Source organism: Tasmannia lanceolata, unplaced genomic scaffold (genome assembly GCF_043159265.1).
Source record: "Tasmannia lanceolata isolate RefF3 unplaced genomic scaffold, GAP_Taslan_0.1 ptg000037l, whole genome shotgun sequence".
Taxonomy (NCBI): Eukaryota; Viridiplantae; Streptophyta; class Magnoliopsida; order Canellales; family Winteraceae; genus Tasmannia; species Tasmannia lanceolata.
Window position 1 is genome coordinate 4,520,995 of NW_027518714.1, and position 24,304 is coordinate 4,545,298.

At 38.3% G+C, this 24,304-nt stretch overlaps 3 protein-coding genes across 4 annotated transcripts; 1 reads left to right on the forward strand and 2 right to left on the reverse strand.

The window, feature by feature from the left end:
- The first annotated feature begins 608 nt into the window (after positions 1–608).
- LOC143861858 (adenylate-forming reductase 06235-like) lies at positions 609–2,765 on the forward strand. Its single transcript, XM_077372811.1, has one exon. It carries the CDS (start codon positions 922–924, stop codon positions 2,572–2,574), a length of 1,653 nt encoding a protein of 550 aa, XP_077228926.1. The 5' UTR covers positions 609–921; the 3' UTR covers positions 2,575–2,765.
- Positions 2,766–3,619: 854 nt separating this feature from the next.
- Positions 3,620–16,722, reverse strand: IPT9 (isopentenyltransferase 9). Of its 2 annotated transcripts, none has more exons than XM_077370692.1 (11): positions 16,353–16,718; positions 16,150–16,203; positions 13,778–13,820; positions 11,819–11,927; positions 9,838–10,036; positions 9,479–9,704; positions 9,167–9,261; positions 7,827–7,921; positions 4,999–5,074; positions 4,124–4,263; positions 3,620–4,042 (listed from the first exon to the last, which is right to left on the reverse strand). In XM_077370692.1, exons 1-11 carry the CDS (start codon positions 16,632–16,634, stop codon positions 3,958–3,960), a joined length of 1,404 nt encoding a protein of 467 aa, XP_077226807.1. In that variant the 5' UTR covers positions 16,635–16,718; the 3' UTR covers positions 3,620–3,957. The 2 variants fall into 2 exon arrangements, 1 of the variants encoding a protein (XP_077226807.1); XR_013239611.1 differs by lacking the exon at positions 3,620–4,042 and adding an exon at positions 5,998–6,062 and having other exon boundaries at positions 4,218–4,263; positions 16,353–16,722.
- A 1,084-nt stretch (positions 16,723–17,806) lies between these two features.
- On the reverse strand, positions 17,807–20,504 carry LOC143861930 (phospholipase A1-II 1-like). The gene is made up of 2 exons (XM_077372900.1): positions 19,751–20,504; positions 17,807–18,588 (listed from the first exon to the last, which is right to left on the reverse strand). Exons 1-2 carry the CDS (start codon positions 20,348–20,350, stop codon positions 17,989–17,991), a joined length of 1,200 nt encoding a protein of 399 aa, XP_077229015.1. The 5' UTR covers positions 20,351–20,504; the 3' UTR covers positions 17,807–17,988.
- Between the last annotated feature and the right edge of the window lie 3,800 nt (positions 20,505–24,304).

The following is a 24,304-nucleotide window of genomic DNA, read 5'->3' on the forward strand; positions in this document are numbered from 1 at the left end:
ATGACCGACTCACGTTATTTAGTGTTGTGCGCATGTCTACTATTCTAGGATTACACAGAACCCTGTCAGTAATGTGCGAGACGCTCATACTCATACTGGTCAAGCTGATGTATTTGTTAAGCTGATGTATTTGTTGTTGGATTTTGTTCCACTTTGAACCCGACCTATGCTTTTTTCGGGCCGGGCTGATGTGGGCCGGGTAAAACCCGACCCAAGTTGCAACCCTAATTGGGATCCGTTTCACCCCTTTCTCATAATTTAGAAAAGAGACTCATTTTCTCATAATTTCAGTTAAAAGTCCCATTTGTCTTTTCTTTTTTTTTATCATTTCCCCAAAAATGAAATACCAACGACTTTTTTTCATTCATTTTTCATGATATGAACTGAACAAAAAGAATAGGACGTTGGAAGACTAGATGCATTCAACGACAAAAACATGCCTCCAATGAAAGCCAGAAACGATCAATCAAGTACAATGCCGTGTACAGCTGTGTACCATAAAAATTCCCAGAAAGATTAAACGCGTTTATACAATTGGCTTGATGGATAATGGATTGTTTGAAATTTGATTTTGGAGTCTTTGTCATGTTTCCCAAGACTTCTTCCGTTTAGATTTGGCTAGCCAAAAGGAGAGACGGCTTTATCTTAAGAAATTGCCACTTGCGATGTGCCTTTGCCGAATTCTCTAGTTTGTGAGCTTTATAAATTCTAATGGTGAAATAGGAGTTGATTAAGAGCTTAAAAGGGGAAAGAAACAAATGGCAAAAATCAGATTGTGGGTTTGTTGGATGACAGAAAAGCAGCTACTGAGGCAATTAATTCTTCTCATCGTTCTCCATCTATATACTGCTGCTATTCACTATAGTTCTTTTCTCGTGTAGCAAGCTTGTAAGCTGAAGAAAAACAACCAGAAAGCCAGGCATGGAAAACCCAGAAAAAGTGATAAGGTTCTCGAGCTGCCGAGGAGTTACCTTCGAGATCAATGCTAATAAAACAAGCCCATTTGTGATCCAAGCTCCCCAAGAAGACGAACCCGATGGCAAATGGGTTCGGTTCCCTTGGAGCTCAAGAAGAAGCTCTTTTCGAGTGTTTCCCGCACCCGATGCCATTCAGAGGTCTGTAAGTCGACCAAGCAGCCATTTCTGCGATCTTGAGGACGAAGACAAGGAGGAGGAGGAGATAGTACTAGAAGAAGCTAAAGACATAGAGAAACAAGAAGAGAAACATCAGGCCAACAACAAAGGAGATTTTAGTTCTGTTGCTAAACCAAAGCAACAGAGAGGGTCTAGGCTTTCTATAATACTCCTAGACCAAGGTCTGTTCACAGTCTACAAGCGACTATTCGCCCTCTGTTTAGCTTTGAACGTAGTCTTTCTAGTTCTCGCCACAACCGGACATTTCCCATACGCAAAGAAAAAAGCTGCCCTCTTCTCCATGGCAAACATACTCGCACTCACCCTCTGTCGAACCGAGTCCTTCCTTCGACTCGTCTTCTATCTAGCGGTCAAGGCTTTGGGTAGGACTTGGGTCCCACTCCATCTCAAGACTGCCACAACTTCTTTCCTCCAATCCCTGGGTGGGGTCCACAGCGGATGCGGAATCTCATCCGTTGCCTGGCTAATCTACGCCCTTATCCTCACACTCAAAGACAGAGAAAACACTTCAAATGAGATTATAGCAGTTGCCTCTACCATTCTCTCTCTCCTCTTCCTCTCTTCATTTGCTGCATTCCCTCTCGTTCGCCACCTCCACCACAATGTTTTCGAACGGACCCACCGGTTCGCGGGCTGGACTGCTCTCGCCCTCCTATGGGTTTTCGTCATCCTCACCATCTCTTACCAACCAGCTTCCAAATCCTACGTCAATTTAAGTATCTCTACTCTTATAAAAGAGCAAGAATTCTGGTTTACATTAGCCATCACAATTCTGATAATCCTTCCATGGGTTACGGTGAAACGAGTGCCCGTCACAGTCACTGCTCCATCCACACATGCTTCTTTGATAAAGTTTGAAGGAGGAGTGAAATCTGGGTTACTAGGGAGGATTAGCCGGTCTCCTTTATCCGAATGGCACGCATTTGGTATCATATCGGACGGAAAGAAAGAGCATATGATGCTCGCGGGTGCAGTAGGAGACTTCACAAATGCATTGGTTTCGGACCCACCTGACCATTTATGGGTCCGAACTGTGCACTTTGCGGGCCTCCCGTATCTTGTAAATATGTACGAAAGGGTGGTTTTGGTGGCGACAGGGTCTGGTATCTGTGTCTTTCTTTCTTTCCTCTTGCAACCTTGTGCTGCTGATGTTTGTTTGGTGTGGGTAGCTAAGGGGATTGAACAGAACTTTGGGAAGGAGATTAAGGATATGGTTAGTGGGTTTCCTATAGAGAAGGTGATTATTCATGACACTGCCTTGTTGGGTCGTCCCAATGTGGCGGAGATGAGCGTTGAAGCTGCGAAGAAATGGAGAGCAGAGGTAGTGATTGTGACGAGCAATCCGGAAGGAAGTAGAGACGTGGTTGATGCATGCAAAGCTTCTGGTATTGCTGCATTCGGACCCATATGGGACTCTTAGATTCTATTAAGTTTGGAAATTAGGCTGCATGAATGCATAGTCTTTGTTGTAATGAAGTTTTTTCTTTTATATTTTATGTTTGTGTGAATTATTTAAAATAAAAGGAAATAATATCTGCAATCTTTGTTGTGATCAAAGGCGGCACTGTATAAGAACTCTGTTCTTTAATAAACTATGGATTGATCAATAAATTCTTTAAAATGAAGTAGTGCAGAAACTGGCACTTTAGCTAATCTTTTTTCCTCTTGGTTAGAAATTTTATACAGTGTGTGTTTCATCCTGCATCACCCTGATGAGTGAAACTGAAAATTTCTAAAATTCACATAAAATCCTTCTGAAAACCACCCTCATGTTTTGATGGGGTGGGCCCATATTCTGACACCCATGATGCTAGCATAATTCATCAATGATACTACCATGAAATAGAAGACTTCTTTTGAAAATAATAGCGCATGTAAAAATATATGGCCCACCCCACCAAAACATGCGTGTAAAATTGTGGGCCCTACCTACATGGGATTGGGTGCAAACCGTAGGATCTACCCCTTCAAGATATGAGGCAAAATGGTAGGCCCCACCCGATGAATGGGTTTGGGTTGAGTTGGTGGGACCCAACATAGCAAAATTTATCACTGAGCATAGCGGGTAGTTTGGTATCGTTACAAGGTAATCATTGGTCTTCTACCAGTCAAAAAAAAAAAAAAAAAAAAAACAAATCTAACATGGGTGGTTTGGTAAAAAATTGATGTCATGACCTGATTTGCAAAATTTACTCAAACATGACTCCATTTGCAAATTGTTAAACTAGAAGACTGTTTTTTGCAAATAAAGCAGAGGACTTCAGCAAAAATTACCGCCCCTGCGCCCCACCAAAAAAAAAAAAAAACCCGAACACACTCACATAAAATAATAATAATAATAATAATAAACGTCAATCCATTTGAAAGAGGCCTTGGAAATAGGGGCTCCCCTTAATAATAATAACAACAAACAACTAATAAGCAAAACTTGATAAATTGCAAATAACAAATACTAACACAAAAAATTAACAATAATTTAGAGCCGGGATGTATTAATCTAAGGGGAAAAAAAAGAATATATTGGTCCTGTAATGCAAGGCGAAGAAGATTACAGGTCAATTTTAGCATAAATACTCTCCCCAATAGTTCAACCAAGGACATTAAAAGAACGGAAAATGCTAAAAAGAAAGTCAATTTTTAAATGAAGACACTCATAGGGCCCCACTTCTCACTCATTATGTGAGAATTCCTTATGTGAATTGATCCAACTTTGTGGGAAAGCAAAGAAGATAATAACGCACCTGGTCGCAATTCACAGAAGCCAACCAGCTATATTCATTGCCAGCAGCCTCATTTCTTATGATCAAGAGAAGGCCGAATTTAATTGCCCTTGGGTCTTCCTCACCCAATCCAAAACAAGAGAACAATCTTCATGTCGGACAAAATACCTGCATATGCAAGAATTGATTCGGTTATTTGTGTTCAATAATAAATAGATTAAATATTGAAACATTATTGCTCAGTAATACCTATTTTTTGTACGGTAGGACTTCAGTTCATATGTTTCCTGGCGACTAGTTACATCCTTCTCCATTCTAAGTGATTCAGGCACCACCACCTTCCCAGTTTCATTACGGTAGGCATCAAGAATAAAGTCGAGAACTTTTTCCTGCCAACCAAGTTTTTCTTAAGTTCATTTTGATACATAGAACACAAAACATACAAGATTCTAGAGGGTTCCCAGATACGTATGTCTAAATTAATTTGACATGTGCATTTTACTCTTTTCTACCCGCTGTGTGTTTCTGATCCGTCGGACCAGAAATAGAGTGGGCCCATGTTGTTTGGATGATGCAAACCATTCATCCGATGGGCCCTGACATTGATAGGGTGCGCCCAAAAAATCATCTCCATAGGATCATCCAAACCCTTCGATTTGTGGAGGTTTAAATTGGACGTATTTAGACGTCCACAAATCTGTCCATTTAAACCTCCACAAATTGAAGGGTAAGAATGATCCTATGGAGATATTTTTTGGGGACACCCTACCTATGTCAGGGCTCATCAGATGAATGGTTTGGACCACCCCAAACAATGTGGGCCCACCCTATTTCTCGTCGACGGACTAAAAAAATCCAAATAAAAGGGGTGCGAATACGGTTATTTTTTGGAAAAGGCAAACAAAGTGGGAAGAAACACTGGAAAAGCAGGTGGAAATAATTTCTGATAATGGTTTTCACTCACAGATTTGAGTCCCTAAATCTAGATTGTTGATTTCTAAAGAGTCGAAATTTAGTTTTTTGCCTTTTTATCATGAATGTGAGCATGTGATATAATGCATGTAAGTACTTATCCAAGTAGACAAATCTAAACAGAGACAATAAATAAGGGAAGGGTTACAAACCAAGGGTTGTGCAGCATCAAGCCATTGATAAATGTGCTCATTACGGAACCATGTCAACTGCCTTTTTGCAAAGTTTCTGTTTGAATCATTCAATAAAGTATATAATTTGGTAACACAAAAGCTAGCATGGTAAGCTTTATACACTAAAAGGAATACATCCGATAAGAAAGCAACATGAAAGTGAGAAATTATAAACAGAGGCATGCAAGAAAACTAACAGGCAACTGTAGTTTATAAATTAACTAACAAAGTCCAAATCATCTATTTAAAACATAATTACTTAAGCGAGATGAAATAAATAATTTCTCTGTAAACACACTAACTAGATTAATTTAATGGGTCACACTTTTCAAATCCATAAAAGAAAAGTTGCATCAGAAGGTAGTATCACAAATAAATTAAAGGTTGAAATTTAAACACACTAACTAGATTAATTCAATGGGTCCCAATTTTCAAATCCATACAAGAGAAGTTGCATCAGAAGGCAACGTCACATATAAATTAAAGGTTGAAATTTAAACAAGCATAACATACATTTCCAGTAAATCTGTAACTAAATTTAAATTGTGCTTATGCGGCATTCATAATATGCTTAAATCTCAAATGGTGGTGATACTTTGATTGCTGAAATTTGAGGCAAAAGGCAGCTAACCAAAGCTAGCAGAAAATTAGTCTTAAGAAAATTGAGCATATCTCTGTGACATAAGAAAGCCATCTACCTGGTCTGGAGCATTTGATTAACACGTGAACATACCAAGTTTGTAGGTGATATTTCAACCATAAGCAAAGATCAGCACAAGTACAACAAGGGCTAAGTAACCTCCAGATGGAGTGATGGACAACTATTAATGTCCAATGAAGGGAGCACCATGTTCAAAATAGTGGGAAAACAGAGCGGGATAAGAGAGCTCCAATGGATGGAATTCACTTCAAATTTATAATGAAATCAAGTGGTGCATAAGGACAGAACAAAACTCAATTGCACGAAAATGGTCGTACTTTGTTTCTCGAGGCATCATGGGATCTCTAGTTTTCTACAGCCTCAATTCCTGACACGCCAAAATCTGTAGATTAAGGTGGGTTCTTAAGAATGAACATGAAAGATCTGGATATCAATTCTAATCAATATCGCATCAGCACATGACTCAAAGCCCATATCAGTGGGAAGCGATAAAACAAAAGAAGGAATGACAAGTAGCAAAAATAATAATAATAATAAAAAAGAAACTATATAAACCGATGCATACATTGCATATGCAAGGAAGATGCACAATCAAGTGGCAACCCATGCAAATGAAGAAAGATTATAAAAAGAATGGCTGAAAAGACGGCAAACAATAGGAAAACGTGTAAACTAAAAAAATGACTCAAATTGCCCAATCTATGCCGTTGATGCATTGAGAAAAATTTAAAAATAAAATGCTCACTTTCTATTTTTTATAAAATACCCAAGGTGCATCTGAACTGAAATCCTGCTGACCTCTCTCAAAATAGAAGAGTCATCCAAGCCCTTCTAACTTTGGCCAATAGAGTAAGTAATATGCGTAAGCCCTTCTAATTATTGCCAATAGAGTAAGTCATATGTGTACTCCAAATTCGCTACTTGAAAAGCAAAAGCGATTCAGCCGAGATTTTATGATCACCTCACCCACATGGGCATTGGGGTAGATGCAGTTACAGCAATAGTAAGAAAACATGAGGGAAAGCAAATATATCTGCAAATCATAACCCTAGATAGCCAAAGGCCCTGATACTATATCAAAACATATGAATTGTCTATATTGCATTTATCAAAAGATAAGCAAAAGTAACCCTCATCACATAAAGAACTAAGTTGTGACTAAATCATCAAAATATCTTAATACTACCAAATTGAGCATATCTTATAGGGAGGAGATTCAGAACATATCATTTTACTTTCTGATGTTTAGTACATCATTTTTGCTTCACACTTGTTACCCATCCCACCAAGGGTAATACTGGACATGCTCAAAGAAATTTAAGTTATGATAATATTAAAGGGAAATGTTATCAGCACTATTGTATTTTGATGAGGGCACTCCTCACTTTATTAAAAGTACGGTATGGTCCGCACCATAGGATGATCCAAACCATCCATTAGATGGGCCACAGCCTAAATAGGTTGTGCTCCAAAAATCATTTCCATAGGTTGATCCTAACCCTCCGATCTCGGTTGATCCTAACCCTCTATAGATCGGAGGGTTAGAATCAACCTATGGAAATGATTTTTGGGGCACAACCTATTTAGGCTGTGGCCCATCTAATGGACGGTTTGGATCATTCTATAGTGCGGGCCATACCGTACTTTTAATAAAATGAGGAGTGCCCTCATCAAAATACAGTAGTGCTGATAACATTTCCCAGATTAAATTCTTTTTCACAATCCAGTCCAATTTGTTAATCTCTTCCCATATCCATTTTGGGGTTTACTTCCCATATCATTTCCTGATTGTTTCCCATGTTTTCCAAAAGTTTTCCATGCCCTTCCATAACCATTTCTTTACAGCTAAACAGTCACCCACTTTTCATATTCAACTCCCACATTGTTCTTTTTCTCTTCTGTTACTGATATAAAGTGACCTGCAAGCTGAAACAACAATCCAGATCTAAAAGACTGAAAAGGTGCTATCATCTAAACACAAAATTAAATACTGTTCGCAACATAGTTATGGTGCAAAACCACCTTCTCTTTCAAAAAATGAATGTCCATAGTGTTACTACTTCAACATTGTTATTTAGAACACTCCATACTAAATGAATACGAGGTAAGTACTATATGAAGTGTATATGATAGGACATTGGCCTACCTAGATGCTTTCTGAAAATCAGATAAAAAATAATTGAATTCTCCCGCAGAACTCCTACCACCTTGTTCTCTACATTTCAGCAAGAATTCCATAGCCTGTAGCAAATAAAAATGAAGCATCAGGTACACCAAAAACAATTTTCATCCTTGGTGTTTGAAGTAATGTAAAAAGAAGCCCAGACTTATCCCAAAAAACACAAAGGCCATGCTTGGCAACCATGGAATATTAGTTTACCAAGTGTTGGGAGAGGGGTAGTGAAAATGGGAGAGGGAGAGAATTGAGAGGGCATGCGTTAGGAACTGGTGGGATGTGGCGGAAAAACTAATATTAATTTACCAAGTGATTAGTTTATCAAGTGTTGAATAGAGTTTTCCTTTTCCCTCTTTTTCAGCCACTTCCCACCCTCCCCTCTCGCACCCCCTTGCCCCTCTCCCACCACTTGATAAACTAATATTCCATGGAAAAAACTTGCGTGGCTGCCCAACGTGGCCTAAAATTCGGACAAAATGAATGAATACTAGAACAGAAACGAATCTGCTGCTACATAAACAAAACAGCTGAGAAAAAGATTAAATCTCTCTCTCTCTCTCTCTCTCTCTCTGTGTGTGTGGAGGCCATCTGGGATTTGCCACAACTTACAAAAAAGAGGCATCACATGAAACAAGTGATGCATCTGTACAGACCAAAGTCATGTAATGTAACTGATTTAGATATATTTACGGAACAGGGTTAGGAATTTTGGCCAGAAAGTCAAGTCATAATATATAACAAAACACATCTATGACATGCAAAACCTCTTAATAAAAGCCTTTGGTGATCCCTTTTAAGATGTCATGCCTGACTAGGCTTTGATATCATGTTATGTAAGTTAACGTCTTGAAAGAGCTTTCATCAAGATATCAGCTACTTAAGCCCCAATAGAAATCAACTTTAAATTGATTTCTTCGATCACTACCTTCCCGTTAGTGAAAATTGAAATAACCATCTACATATGCTTAGGACTTGCATGATAATTGGATTTCATGAGATGAATTGCCTTTGGTTGTCAGAATAAGAGAGCTTTAGGTTCAATGTTGTAGGTTGTCAGAATAAACTGCCTCAAATCATGACAACTTGACCATTGTTGTAGCCACGGATCTACATTATGCTTCAACGATTTTACGTAGAACATACAGAGCTCCTATTACAGATAAGTATGGTCACTCTGTTGATCAAGGACAAATAAATAAAATAAGATGTTCACCATGGCTGGATTGGAATACAGATTACACAACAAGGTGAATGAACATATAAGATGAATGAAGTGCATACAACAATAAAAAAGGGTAACAGAAACATACTTGCCTATATCCAATTGCTCGAGTTGCAGAATTCATATTAGGAAGAAGACCCATTTCAAGAAGCCCGGCAGCTTCTGACAGAATTCCTTGACTTCCTACAATTGAAAACTAGTGTTATCGACTTTGAACCAATTCACTCAAAATGGTTTCATTTTTTCAATCAAGCCACCGTTAGGTCACATTGTAAGACATCCAATTTATGATCAAAATATTTGGCGATAGCATATAATAAATTGATAATGTAACTATGGACAGTAGTATACCTGTGTTAGAATAATTTTTTTCTTTGCATATTGTTGGATTTTGGATTACCTGTAAGCATTTCCTCACACCGCAAATCTATATGTCTATAAAGAGCCACCCTTTGGCTTGAAAGGAAAAAACAGAAGAAGTCATACTCCAGATCCTCGGAAAGTTTTTCTCCAATACCAACAGTAGAACTTTTGTCATCATATGAGGGGTCAGATATTCTTGAATCCAGTTGTTCCCTAAAAGAATCATATGGTACACGGAAAGCTGATGGAGGTGATCCACTAGACTAAAAAGAAAAAGAAAGAAAAAAAAATGCTTAGATCTATTAGTGAGTAACTAATACATCAAATTAAAAACCCAGAAAAAAAGCACCAAACTCCCAAAGTTTATGGCCCTGACAAGAAACCATAAGGACTCACTTTTATAATCTCAAGGCTACGCCTTAACCGATACCAATCATTGCGAGCCAAAAACTGGGCTCTTGGGTCACCTGCTTCTGTCACCAACTGCACAGCTGCATCCCAGTCTTCATTCCTCTGTAAACACATGAGCTCTGAGGAGACTTCAGAATCAATCTTTGAAGATGCTTTTGGAACTTCGGGCTTACCATATATATACCTTCAGTAAAAAAGAGATGGTTATCCATATGAACTGAAGAAATAGGACTTCAAATAATTAACAAACATTTAGGGAGCAAGGAATCTAAATCACAACGCACATGTGCCTGGATATCTTAGCTTGTGATCCATATTTTAACTCGCTACAATGAATAAGAATCAGAAACCAGTGACAAGACTTAAACAGTATTACAAGGAAAGTAAAAAAAATCAGAAACAATTTATCTAGAAAGAAAAAAGTCTAATCAATTCCTTCTGAAATTTTTGGTTTTTTTCCTTCTCATCCTATTAGTCCTAGTTAAAATAACGCTGCAGAAAAAACAAACAAGGGATTTGGTTCATTTTCCTATAGGTAAACAAGCAATTGAAAGAAAGTGGATACACAGGGTGAAACACAAATCAGATGACTCCTTAGGATATATTAAGCAGGCTAGTGGATCAAGGTTTCATCCAGGAATATGGCAATGAGTATCGACTAAAAAAGTGTGACTACCTCTAAGATGATACAAATTGAACCAATTTGGTTTTAAAAGAAGCTCACAAGTAGAGAATTTCACAAATGGATATCAGAAATGCATTTTTGCCTGAAGACATGCACGAGAGTGTACATACGACACTTCCTGCATGACTTCATCATGCAAACACAGACCTGTATGTCAATTAAAGAAGGCACTACATGGTCTGAAATAGGCTATTCAAGCTTAGTCTGCGAAGTCCAACGGCATTATTAATTAAAGAGGATTTGTTAAGAGGCCAATTGGTTACCCAATGCTTGTTCGCCAGTAAACTACTGGATTAAATATATAACGTGTGTATGTGAAGCACATACTCATCAGTCATCACTACAGATGATGAGTTGACAATCTTAAAACTCAACTATCAAACCAGTTTCATTTGAAAGTCCTTTGTCGTGTCATAAATTTCCTTGGGTTTGGAACTGATAATTCGATTGGAGGATACTTCTTCAGTTAAAGAAAGTACGCAGTTAATCTTCTTCCTTTTCAAAACATCACTGGCACAAAATGAATCAATGTGAAGACACTACTCAGATCCAACTTTGTATCATATCAACTTCTTGGTGTAGTTGACTATCTCATGAACAGACATTGCTTACACTGGAAATATTTTTAGCTATACGCCAACAATCCTCACAATTCATATAGAGATAGGGCCTTGTACCCTTCAATGTGTTGATCAGACAGCTTGACAGCTTCCAGGGGACTACTCTTTTCCTCAACCTAAATGCTTCAGCTTTTTTCTTTTAAAATGGTGGGCTCATTTCTTAAGAACTGTGACGGTTATAAGTATAATGATAGTGTTAGATGATAAAAAGGGATATGTTGGCCCATTATAACTCATGCTGTAATATATAATGTCATATGTTGCCCATTATAACTCATACCTAGACTAGTTTCGTCATTGTACTAATACTTATGGTAAAGCTTTTCCCCAAACAGCTACACAGACAACCAATTTGGATCAAGAAACAAACATTAAGTTGGCTCTCCCATACTCTGTTAACTCTATGTAAGATATTAACACAAAAGGCATACATTTTCATCCTAATAGAATAGCTCACACATGCCTAAAGTCGCAGCGTCATGCAACTCACCTTGTGGCAGGTCTTGATGGTTTTTCACTTTTCCTGATAAAACTTAAATGACACAATGCATACATACATACATATATAATGCAAAAGCTTACGAGTCCTGAGATTTCTGAGGGAAAATCAATTTGAAACCTGCATATCAGGTATATACCAAGATGATACATCAACACATACCATCGTAAGTATAATCCTGTTCCACCAGTAACAATTGGCACATGGCCGTTGTCCAAAATATCTCTTGTCGCTTGTCTTGCATCATGGAAGAATTGTCCAACGGAATAATCTAGGAGACAAAATAAGCAACATCTTCAGTACCACTAGTGAAAATAAACTAAAGTAATTCAAAATCAATTACTAAAAAAAGATATATGTGAGGTCTAAGCAATAAAAACAAAGTACCAATAAGTACAAGTAAAGAATCATATCATCCACTTCTGCACATTAACAACATTTTGTAACTTGGAGTCTTGGACAAAAACTAATATTGATCATCGACGAATAATTTAGAAACAAAAATTTTCTTTCAACAAGCATCATTTAACTTCATTGAAAAAAGATATAGCCAATCAAAGTGGACATACAAAAATAAGAAAGCATGAAAGCCGCTTTATCACATATTCGTCATTAAATGTCTAGTTAACAAGGTGAATCCAACAACATTTTCTTTTGAAAAGGCATCAGCTCACTCGTGTTATTGTTGTGTAACCAATATGGATTTAATAAAAAATAAAAGTCCTCGATTACACGGATCAGTACATACGGTGGATATAGAGTTAGCGACTCAATTACCCTAGCAGGCTTACACCCCAGCAGACCCTGAGTAAGCCACTCTCATCACCCCAGTTTGGTCACGAATGAGCCCACTAACCCTTGCCAAGCCGAGCTTTCCTATGCTTGAGTCATCAAAGTTCAGTTTAAAGCAACCTCTCAGGAGAGTACTCCTCTAGTAGATGATGTATCCACCGAAGCCGAACAACAAAAAAATCAAATGGTTCACGAAGCACTATTTCAAAGCACCCCGCGTCAATCATCAACTTGTCTGAGTCGGCTCCCTTTTGCCTTGGTCGACTTCTTGTCCCAGTTTGCATTTTGCCCTACGAGGTTAATAAAAAACATGGTTATTGGAAGCTTCCTAATTGGATGCGAAGCTTGCTTCCACGAATGCTCGTTTCCCAAATTTAGGGAAAGCTCGCTTCCTAGACACTTCCTCTTAATTAAATGTACGCTTTCCATTTAGATGATTATTTTTCCTAAAAGAGTGTTTCCCATCTAATAATGTTGAAGGAGTGCATTTAAAACTTAAAAAAATCATCTTAAGTTCAAAATAAAGCTTATGTGGATTGTTTTCCAAAAACTTGACATTAAACACGTAAATTTAATTGGGCGTGAAGTCCAGACTACTTGTAACCAACCTATAGTAACCATTCCTCCCTAAGCTATTTATAACCCAATTTCTTTCTATACACTTCTTGTTCACTTCCAATGAGGTTTGCTACATGCATCATGTCGATTTTCAATGATGCTTAGGCACACATTTCTTTTTTACTTGGAGCCTTTCGCTTCTCATATTTTCTCTTTTTTAGGCCCATCGCTTCCCGCATTGCTTCAGTTATAACCATGATTTGGCCTGCATCAACGTTATGAAACAAGGCGAATAAGTTTCTCAATACATCTAAGTTTGTATTGCTTTAATATTGAAAAGCTTATAAAACTACCTTTTCTGCATATGAACCCTCTCAGAAACATGTATCCATGTCCAATTAAAAGTTTGTATCAAACTAGCATAGACACTAGTATATTTCCACATGTATGTCCGACAAACTCAGTTCTAAAGAATGGAATGAAAATATGAAATTGCATATAAAAATACTAAAGTTGTTAGAGGCTTAACATCTTTCTATTTAAATATTAAGTGGAAATATCAATTATCAAAGAAAAGCATCATGTTCCAGAATTTCTACTGGCAGTGACGAACCCAACTGGTGTCAAGAGTAGACTTGGTCAATTTGAGCTGGGTAGATCCTTTCACCTTCTTCATGAAAATTTTCTAAAGGATTCATTAGCCAACCCCAACTAGTTTGGGACAAAGGCTTAGTTGAGTTAAGTTGAGTTGAGTTGAGTGACGTAAGATACCTTCAGATGGGTCCAGTATATCAAGCAGATGGTGGGGCACTTCCTGCAAACAAAAACCATTTGCACCAAAATGTGTATGTTGAGTTCAATGTATTTGTGAATAATTGCTGGCAAAAGAAAGTAAAGAGAAGGCAAGCATCACTGACTAACTATAGAACATTAATATGAGGACCAAAAATGGCTGATTTTACAAACCGAGAAAATCGAATCATATATGCTTTCGGAAAATCCATTGTAGACATTTTTCATTGATAAAAATTGCATAAGTATTCACAATGGAAGTCAAATAAGAAGTAAATCAAGGTTTTAAAAAAAAACATTACCTTCTACATTCCAATATCTTATTTACAAATTTGGTGCCTTCTAAGATTAGACGTCTATAATAAAGGCCTAGGTCCATCAACATTATGATGAATTGAATGAATAAAAAGACTTTTTCTTACAACTCTTGCAAAATTGTGGATGTGATTTCTCCTTTTCAAGGTGTGAGGCCTTGAAACCATGGGTGATACGCCTAGGGTTCCCCTGGCGTGAAGCCTTGGGTTGTGTTAGTGTGATGCCACCATATTTATACTTCTTTATCTAAGTGATTTCAGGTATTTAGATCTATTTCTCTATTGAGTATTTGTTATCCTATTTATTGAGTACTTGTTTATCTTTGCTATAAATCATTTTATTCTTCATTCTCTCCATAGTTCTACCCATAGCAACCATTTTGGAAGACAAATTCGGAAAGCAAATCGTGAAACAAAAGGAGGACACATGGGAAAATATAGAGGAAACGAGAATCAAGAGATAGAAAACCATATGAGAAACGTCTTAGGAAACATGTTAGAAATGTTTTAGAAATGATAAAGAAACGTCGAGGAAAACACATGTGAAACATAGATAAACAAGAGAAATATGTGACAAATGCACCTCATATATTTATTTTTATTTTACTTTACTTTTTATTTTAATTTGTATTTCATAAGTTTTTATCCATTTTTGTGTGCTTGTAGATTTGGAATCTCTAAATCTTAATTTTTACGAGCTTTTACACATAAATACATATATTTATAATTTTTTCATAATTTTTATTTAAATTAGGGGCATCGTATATAATTTATGAATGCTCATTAAGTATTTTATTTTTTAGCAGAATTTTTTACTTATTTATCTTTTTTATTACCATATATACTATTGTTTTCCTTTTTAATGAACATTCGACAATTTTTTTGTTCAGATTTCTTAAACTGTTTCCCATACACATACCCTTTCCACTCCTTTTCAATGTGTTTCTCAAGCATTTCACACATGTTGCACATAAGTTTCCCATGTGTTTACCACGCATTTCTAATATATTTCTCATGTGCTCCGAAAATGTTTATCCAAATTTTTTGTCACATTTCGAATATGTTTCCAAAACGTGTTTCCCAATCCGGCAAGGTGTTTCCGGCAACTATGGTCTTACGATTACATTATCCGCTTTCAAGCTTCTAAGTCATCTAGGACTATTATCAATTTCTTCCAACCCTACAAACAGTTTTCTTTGAAGTTTGAGTTTCCATCTTTATTAATAACACCCATTCATACAGTTTGAAGATTTAGTTCCCTTATTTTCCAAGTGGAACATTTATGACTTTCTGCTACATCCTAGACTGCTAAACGATTATATTTCCGTAAGTCATTCCAGTTTGAGTAGCATTTTTAGGACCGAGTTAAAAATAGAATCGGTTATTGCCTATTCCATTGTTCGCGAAAAGACTAATTGTCTAGATCTGAGTTTTCTAGAGATTATATTTCCTTGCCCTGTCAGTCCTACATCACCTTTCTTAGATAATAAAAGAACGAACACTGTTCGGACCAATTTTCTTCTTTTTATTATTCTAGATGGGTTGGTTGGACCAATTTCAACCATATTCTTGGCACTCCTTGGAATTTTCTAAGTTGAGCATTTTAACTTAATAGTGCTAGATATCATTCAAAAAAAAACCTTATTGAGGAAAAAATAAGGTACATTGAGGTGTATCAAGTATATACTTACATATTGTTCACAGGCAAAAAGAGCCATGCAAGGTCTTCCAATTTGATCACAAAACTCAAGATTAATGTCCATTATACGAAGTTGAATGAATCACAAATTACTTTCAACAATTGGGATGCCTCTTAGAACTAAATCTACACAGGTTGATGAAAAGAAGAAACACGAATTCAGGTATCTTACCTAAGATGCCTAAGGCTCATCTTTCGAATAGCAACAATTTATTAAAAAGAGAGGGCAAAGCCTGCCTGAGGCTTTCATAATCAGTAATTAAAAAAAATAACAGAACCAAGGAGCAAAATCAATATTAGAAGCTTGAAATTCCATAAATTTATAACAGTAGAAATACCTTCCTGTCACGAGGCGAAGGCTTTGCAGATCCAATATCAAGTCCCCGATAAACCTGTAATCCAAGCAGTATTTAAACCAGACAACTCATAAAACTGATGCTGTTAGGCGTATAAAAGTAAGGTTATCACAATCAGACCCTATTGGGTTCTAAAAGAGTGGGGAGAAATTAGTTATTGAGATTCAATTTGAATAATTGATAACCTGGACGGAATCTGCACTGATGATTTCTCCGTTGAGTCGCTTGGCTAGCTCTAGAGCTAGCCTGGTTTTTCCGGCGCCTGTGGGACCGGAGATTACGATGACCTTCTTCTTTTGTTTCTTCTCGATATTGTAGGGATCGGAAATGGAGCAAAAGGTTAGGGTTAGCTTAGGGCGGTAAAGGTGAGGAGGAATTTGAAGAGCGGAGATTGTTGTGAGATTCCATGGGTGCATTCTAGGGGCGAGACTCAACCCCCACAAGCGTAAACTCGATACACTGCTCATAGATTTTCTCACTCAGTGCGACTGGACAGAGATAAAAGGGTGCTTTTTATGGCCCTGTTTGTTTTGGATTTTCTCATTTTTCCGAAACTGATTATTGGACTCAAAATGGTACCGTTCGTTTTGGATTACGAGCAAGGGTGGCAAAATTGGCCGAACCGAACCGGAACCGAGCCTAACCCGAACCGAAAATTTAGTTTAGGTTTGGTTTGACCAAACCGAAATTTGGGGGATCAAACCGAATATTTCTAATGATTATGAGTAAGGGGTGGGAAAATTGGCGGAACTGAAACCAAAGTAAAACCAAACTGATTCAAATTTTGGTTCGGTTCGGTTTGGGGTCAAACTGAACCGAAATCGAACCATTGCCACCCCTAATTACGAGAGTTGAATGACTTCTTTAAATGGCAAAAGAATAAACAGCCAGTCCACTACCCGTAGAAACAAGTGCTCAAGGGGATAAGAAATCAAAAGCCTCAAATTTCAATCTAGAAACTCCATCACTAGCGAGAGGGTAATGGATTTGAGTCAAAAATTGACTGCTGGACTCAAAATTTGGTTCAGTTTGAAGTCTAATAATCAGTTTTGGACTCGGAAATCAATTTACAAAGTCCCGGATAAAGAGGGCCTTAATATTGAGTCCGATAATCTGTTTTGGACCAAAATTCACTTCTTATATGTAAATATGATTATTTGACATTAATCTCAATTGCAAATGGGGCATAAGGCTTCTTTGGAATTCACTAGCTGTAGTTGGGAGATATGGATCATAAGTCCCTCAATACCGATTTCACATTTCTCCCTTTACTTGGGGCAGCCCCCTCTAGTGTATTTATGACTGCTCTTTTAACAAGAGGGGATGTCGCAACTAAAAAAGTAGCGGACATATATCTCCCTAAATAAAATTTGAATTCCGGTAGTTCGATTTACATTTTTTCATTGTAATCAAATAATTGAAAAGTAGGATAATCTGGAAAACTTTTTCTTTTCCAAACATTTCCATAATTCCTGCAGTCTAAACAGGGCCTATGGGGCAGTTTGGATCTGGGACAGCCCTCTCCAGTGTATTTATGCTACTCTTTTAGATTGGGGGTTGTCCCAGGTAAAAAAATTGGGGGAATATATCATTGCCCAAAAATTTATGATAACCATATTTTGCAAAGGGATCGACCAGCAAGACTAATGGGGGCACCATGCCAAGAAAAAATACATATTTAAATCATTATGTATTACAATAATTTTGTACATTTATATCATCTATCCCCAAATTATCCTTACCCATTAACCTTAGGCCAGAAGAGGAATTGCAGCAAAGATCATCTAGCTTAATTATCTTAGCCCAATCTTTTTACATGATTTAGAAATCAACATCTTCCTCGTGGTCCATCAAATGCCAATAGCCATCTGCATCTTGCACCATTCCCTTATCCTGCACAACCCACCACGAGACAGGAACAAGATATTCATCCTTCAAAGCATCCAGTGACTTATTCACAAGAGCTATATCACGCTTAATTTGTAGCTTAAACTCTCCTTTACACCCTTGAGTTCCAGCAACCCCATGCAAATAAGCCTCCAAGCTATGCCAGCTTCTAACATTCCCAGGACCCTTCAAGTAATTTGATTTCTGAGTATCGATCTCTAGTTCCACACCAACATCCTCATAACCGGTGGGCGGATAGTTGGGAACAATGTCCATGGCGTTTCGGATGCGTAACAATCGTAGATCCCCCATTTTGGAGAAGACCTGCTTGAAATTGGCATCTCCGACGCGGGGACTAGCAAAGACGATGGCCGTGACTGGGCATGGGCAATCTTTGGCCTTGTTCAACCCGTGGGAGACAATGTCCACCGCATTTAATGTGGCAAGGGCTGCACCCAAGCTGTGGCCAGTAATGGTTATGCTAATTTCATCGTCCTTAAATTCGTTCAAGAGCCTGCTCACCTCACATAGAACCTGAAAACTCTCATCTCTTTAGTTTCAAGTTAGCTTACCTACCAAAAAAAAAAGTTAGCTATGTAAAGGGAAACTCGACTTGACTCAAAAGTAGTCGAAATCAACTCAACTTGACCTACTCACTCAAGACTCGAGTAGAGGGATTTTTCCATGAAAAGATTAAAGTTTCATAAATTTGTATGTATTTTGTATGGAAAATGCTGAATAATGAGGCTTTTACTCTGCTTCCTAGAAGACGTTTGGTGGGGCTCACTTGTGCGTCATGTACATTTTCATCAGATCCGTTGATCGGGAAACTCCTTGGTCAGATCATCCTACACCCTTTTCCCTCAAGCCTCATCTAGGGTCCTACCAAGAAAACCTAAATTGCAGATTTTTTTTGAGTCCTTTATCTTATGCGAGGAGTTGACTCACATCAACTGATGTTCAAGTTAACATTATGGAGTCCTTTATAACCTGAGTTTGGAGTTTAGCGACCATAGTGCATATGAGAAGGAAGAAGACATTTGCACATAATAACACCTAGAGGTTCCTATGGTTGCACCGTCGCCTGAAATCAGCCTTTCCCGGTTTTGTGAAGGGTTAAGATTATTCTCACTAGAAAAATGTGTTTTTTTTAATCTCAGTCCTTTTCAAAAGGGTGAATGGCTGATTTTTTGGCAATGCACTTGGTGCCGATGGAGGTAAAACAATCTCTAAGCCCAAGTTTGGTTGCCATGGATTTTTTTCCATGGAATATTAATTTATCAAGTGGTGAGAGAGGGCTACCAATGGTGGGAGATGAAGAGATTTGAGACGTGGGTAAGAAGTGGCTAAAAAGTAGAGAAAAAATAAATTGTAATTTCATTAGTGTTTTCCATGTTTTTCAGCCTTTTCTCACCCTTTCTTCACTCGTGCCCTCTCAAATCTCTCCTCCCACCCTCGCTAGCCCTCCCTCACCACTTGATAAACTAATATTCCATGGAAAAAAAATCCACGGTTCCTAAACATGGCATGAGATTGTATGCAAATAATGTTTAGAGGTATCTAAAGAGCCCCTTAATTACATAGGCATTTTTTATGAATCTTTTACTGTATTGAAGCTAATGTTATTCTTGCACATTTAGCAAAACAAAAAAGATGTATATTACTTCTAACATTTAGAAAGATGATCGGAATTCACCTGGTCTCTGGCACTCTCCTTATTGAACGGCGATAGTGGATCGTCGGAAGTGTAAATAGAGAGCCAACCAATGTGCACCATAGGATTATTTCCACCCCCAGAAGTACTTGTACCTAATATTTTAGAAGCAGGAACCAAAGTAAAAGCAAAATTATTGACCCATTCCAATGCTTCAATGGTCCCTCTCCACGCAATCACAATGTCTCTTCTCCCTAATGCCTTCCTCCCTTCATCTGTAGCCACTGCTACAAATCCCATCCAGTTCGATTCCTTGCTCCACGGCTCCCTTGATAATGACTTCAACAAAAATGCATCAGGAACTTCAAACCCAGATGTGGCATAGAAGAACTTAGTCACTTTGTATTGGAATGGATTACCATTCACAAGGGCCACCTTATCAAAGAGGTCACACATGGCATACCGGCTACTTCCCGCGAACTTTGATACCTTCTGGGAGTTGAATGCATCATAGGTGGCCTGAGCCATATCACCGTAGTGAAGTATTTTTTGCCGGAGATCGATGTCGAGAGGGTCGATAAGATCTTTCCAGTTATCACTGCCATTGATCTCTCTCCATCTATTCACTATTCTTCTAGACATTTCTGCTAAGTAAGCCAAGAAATGTGTTATTTTGCCTTGGGTACTCCTTATACCCCTATCTATTTTATAAGATTCTAATTAGTTCTTCAGGAAAGCAGTGCGTTAAAAAATTCAGATCAGAACAAAAAGATAAAATCCAACCATCCTCGTCCCATCCTTCTACCTCTATTAAAACTAGAAACAAACTAGAAATTTATGCGTGCATATTTGTTTCATGTATTCACTAGAAATTCATGACGCTTACAAGTTTGCGTTTCTGTTGCAAGTTGCAACAAACATATGTGCTCAATGGAAGTAGAGATAAAGGTTTGATTTGGTACTCCACCAATGCCTAATAGTAATGGTCGACATTATGGGACACACTTTGGTGAGTCCTACCATTTCTACCAACTGGAGTACTAGTTGGTTAATTTGGTGCAAAAAATGTTAATCTTTTAGTAGTAGAAAGATGCTAAGATGATGGTGGCTGTTAGGTCCTTTCAAAACAGCCGTTTTGGGCCCACATATGCCACATGTGCGTGATTGGGCCCGTCGGGTGGCCAACAGAGGTACAGCCCATTTCCGTTCACCACAATTTTATAATTAGCCATGGGACCAAGATCAAGTGGGTCGCCGGCCTCAAGATGGTCCACGATATTAACTGTCTCAATTATATACACTAGTCTCCATATGGGACCCATTGTTGATCTTTAGGTTTATTTTAGTTAAATGATAAATGCGCCCCTTTTTATCACATGGGACACCCAACTGCAGTGTCCGTGGCAATCAAATCCGTTGAATCCTTCTTACGTGAAGTACATCAGCCCCTCTGTAATCATTGATACACTGTTGTTGCTGGGTGTCCCAAGTGATGAAAAGGGGTGCATTTATCATTTCCCTTATTTTAAGGCAATGCTTTTTTTTTTTTTTGAAATGGTAAGAATATATTAGAACTCCAAACCATGACCGAGACAGTCATGAGAATAAGTACAAGGTTATAGGGCGGCCTAGTGCATGAGGCTCCTGCCATTGCGGGGTCTGGGGAGGTCTTGATGTACGTAGGAGGCTGTTTCCGTAACTCGAACCCGTGACCACCAGGTCACAATGTAGCAACCTTACCATTGCGCCAAGGCTCGCCCTCTATTATAAGAAACAAAATAACAAAAGCAACAAGGCTTGGGAGTAAAATGTCCAAAATCTCTAATGTCAATCTATTCACTCCCGCCCCGCCTCTCCATTCACCGATCTACGATATGATGAAATTGGACCAATTGACCCTCCACCCTATCAAAAATTTCATCTATCAATTCTAAAAATCTTTAGGGATGAGTTGATCTCTCATCTAACCATCTAATGACATCAAGGGAATCTCCCTCCACTATTAGATTGTTCAATTCTCCTCGAGTCATCAGAAGAATACCTTGAAGAATCACCCTGACTTCTTGAAAGTCAGTGGTGGAATCGATACGCGCGGCGGAAGCTTGGGTGCGCTAAAAATAAAAAAAATTCTTTCCATTGACCAATCCAAGATCCTAGTTACTAGATTCATGATGGCGATGAGTTGAAATATTGAAGAATAAAAAACTTCACCATCAGATAATCTGAGAAGATAATCACTGCTTAATTTACTCCCCTTTAGGTGCTCGACATTTCTCAAACTCAAGCGCTTTGAAAGTCAAAGTAGTGGTCCTCTCGTCATACGGATGGAGGAAAAGAAGATATACTTGGGATCCAATCCCAAACTAAAATCACTAACTCTTATTGCTCTTCCAAAGAACTTGAATAGGAGAGAGAGAGAGAGAGAGAGAGAGAGAGAGAGAGAGAGAGAGAGAGAGAGAGAAGCTTGGATGTTTTTTAGCAATAGGGAAATAAAGAGTGAAAATCGTCCATCTCTCCCTCCCTTTTTTTTGAACATCCAAGTTCAATTCCCCTTTCCTATCAGGAAATCCTTTTGGTTTTGGAAACTTTGAAAAATAAAACTCTTTTACTTTTTTTCCAAACTACACTTATAGCCAAAAACGATTTCTCCAAGTTTGCAAGTAAAGGATAGGGCAAGCACAAGGGCGGGGTTCATTAGTTGCTTTCTTTCCTTAGACAAATATTCCACCTGAACAAAATGAGGGATGGGAGCAGCTTCATCCAAGTGCCCGGTCAATATTTGTTTGGGTTTGTTTGACCTTCTTACAAATTAGAAACTAAAATCAATTAATTTCTCCCTCTTCCCTTTTAATTCCAACCAATAGGAAATAAGACAAAATCAGCCAATAGGATTTCACTTAACTCCTATCTAAAAGGATTTAAGTATTAATTGTGCATGCACATGTCAATTAAAATATGCACACACCACAATATGATTTATCTCCTCTTTAAACTAAAGAGTACGCACCCTATGTAAGGTGCGCCTCCTCCGTGTATCACATGCAATGGACCCAATCTATACCAGGTGTACGATTAAATGCGGAACCTGGATTGTCCAACAATCCAAAAAGGTCCAGTGAGTTGTGAGTGGGATCGTTGCAAGGATCAAATGGTGGATCCTACATGACCCACATAAGGGTCCCACTATGATCTCACACAAATGTAGCCCCCCTTCCCCCCACCCACAAGGACATCACTCTGGCAAAGATTATATCAAAATACCCTAATTATATCTAATGTGTATGTCCTTCCTCCAACCCTTCATTTATCAAGTTGAGTCCTATGAGGGGTGGACATCAATTACTGTTGGGCCCACTTAATGGTATATCTTTCAATCTATCAGCTTGAGCAAGCAAATGCATTTGCAAATCTCTTTTGAAAACAATCATTGCTTTTCAGAAAACCTTTGATAAACTATTTATCAAACTGACTGGCCAGTTACTATTTAAAGGCCTAGCTGAGATTGAAACCGTAAATGATTTTCCTCTATGAGAGAGGTAGAGGATTCATTGTTGGGCATCACTATTGCTCCCATGGGTTTACCTGATGACCCAATACTATCCGCTAGCAATCCCGAGCTTAGGACTATTGTTGAGAAGACAACAACCAAAAGGTGTGCCCACAGACCAAAATGACCCCTCAGGTCCAAGGACATATTCAAGGGTCCTATCTAACAGAATAACCTTAACCAAATCCTTGTCAACATGTTATTTTGTAAAGTGATACATTTAGTGCACGATCAAAACATCGCACTGTGGACCCCGTTCCGAGATAGCCTGTGGACCCCGATCCGAGATAGCCGGCGAGGGAACGGGTCCCTATCACCATCCGGATCATCCACGTGTGAAGGAGAGCTCTACCAAGGAACTCTCAAAACGGATGCCACCCTCATAGCATAGCACGAGTGGCGATATAAAAGAAAGAGATATGTCTCGATCCGGAACCGAGGTTCGAAACCGAGACATACCTGAAATAAACTCAGAGTCGCCATCCATGGATATGCCATGGAACCCTAAAATCAAATCCTCTGTACAATGGATAACCAGAAATATATATGGGTTCGTGCCTGGTTACGAATGGGGAAGGTCTGAGAGCACCCCCGATTCGTCCGAGTGCAAGCACTTGGTCTCTTATGCCATTTATTATTAACTCCAAAGAAGTTTGGGTAAAAATCATCTGAAATGGGAACAATCCTCAAGAATCGTCTACCTAAGCATGCATTTCCTGAGGATAAAGATAATAAACACATATAAAATAAAATGAAAGATGTGCCACCTAAGCATAGCTAGGTTATGAGTGACAAACCTAATGGGTGTCTAAGTTCTGATGTGCAAACACATGCAAGCTACAGCAAAAGGTATAGGATCAGTACGAGAAAGTAAGAAAACACATCAAAACATATAATAACAACATAATAAATCCTAAGACTCCAAATTATTAGCCCGAGTCCTCGGATGGTCTGGTATTCATCCAAAGAAGCCTACGTATCCCCGCCTCCACGAGAATCAAGGCAACGTAGTTCTTCGCGCCTATTCTAAGCTGTGATGCCTAAGACAC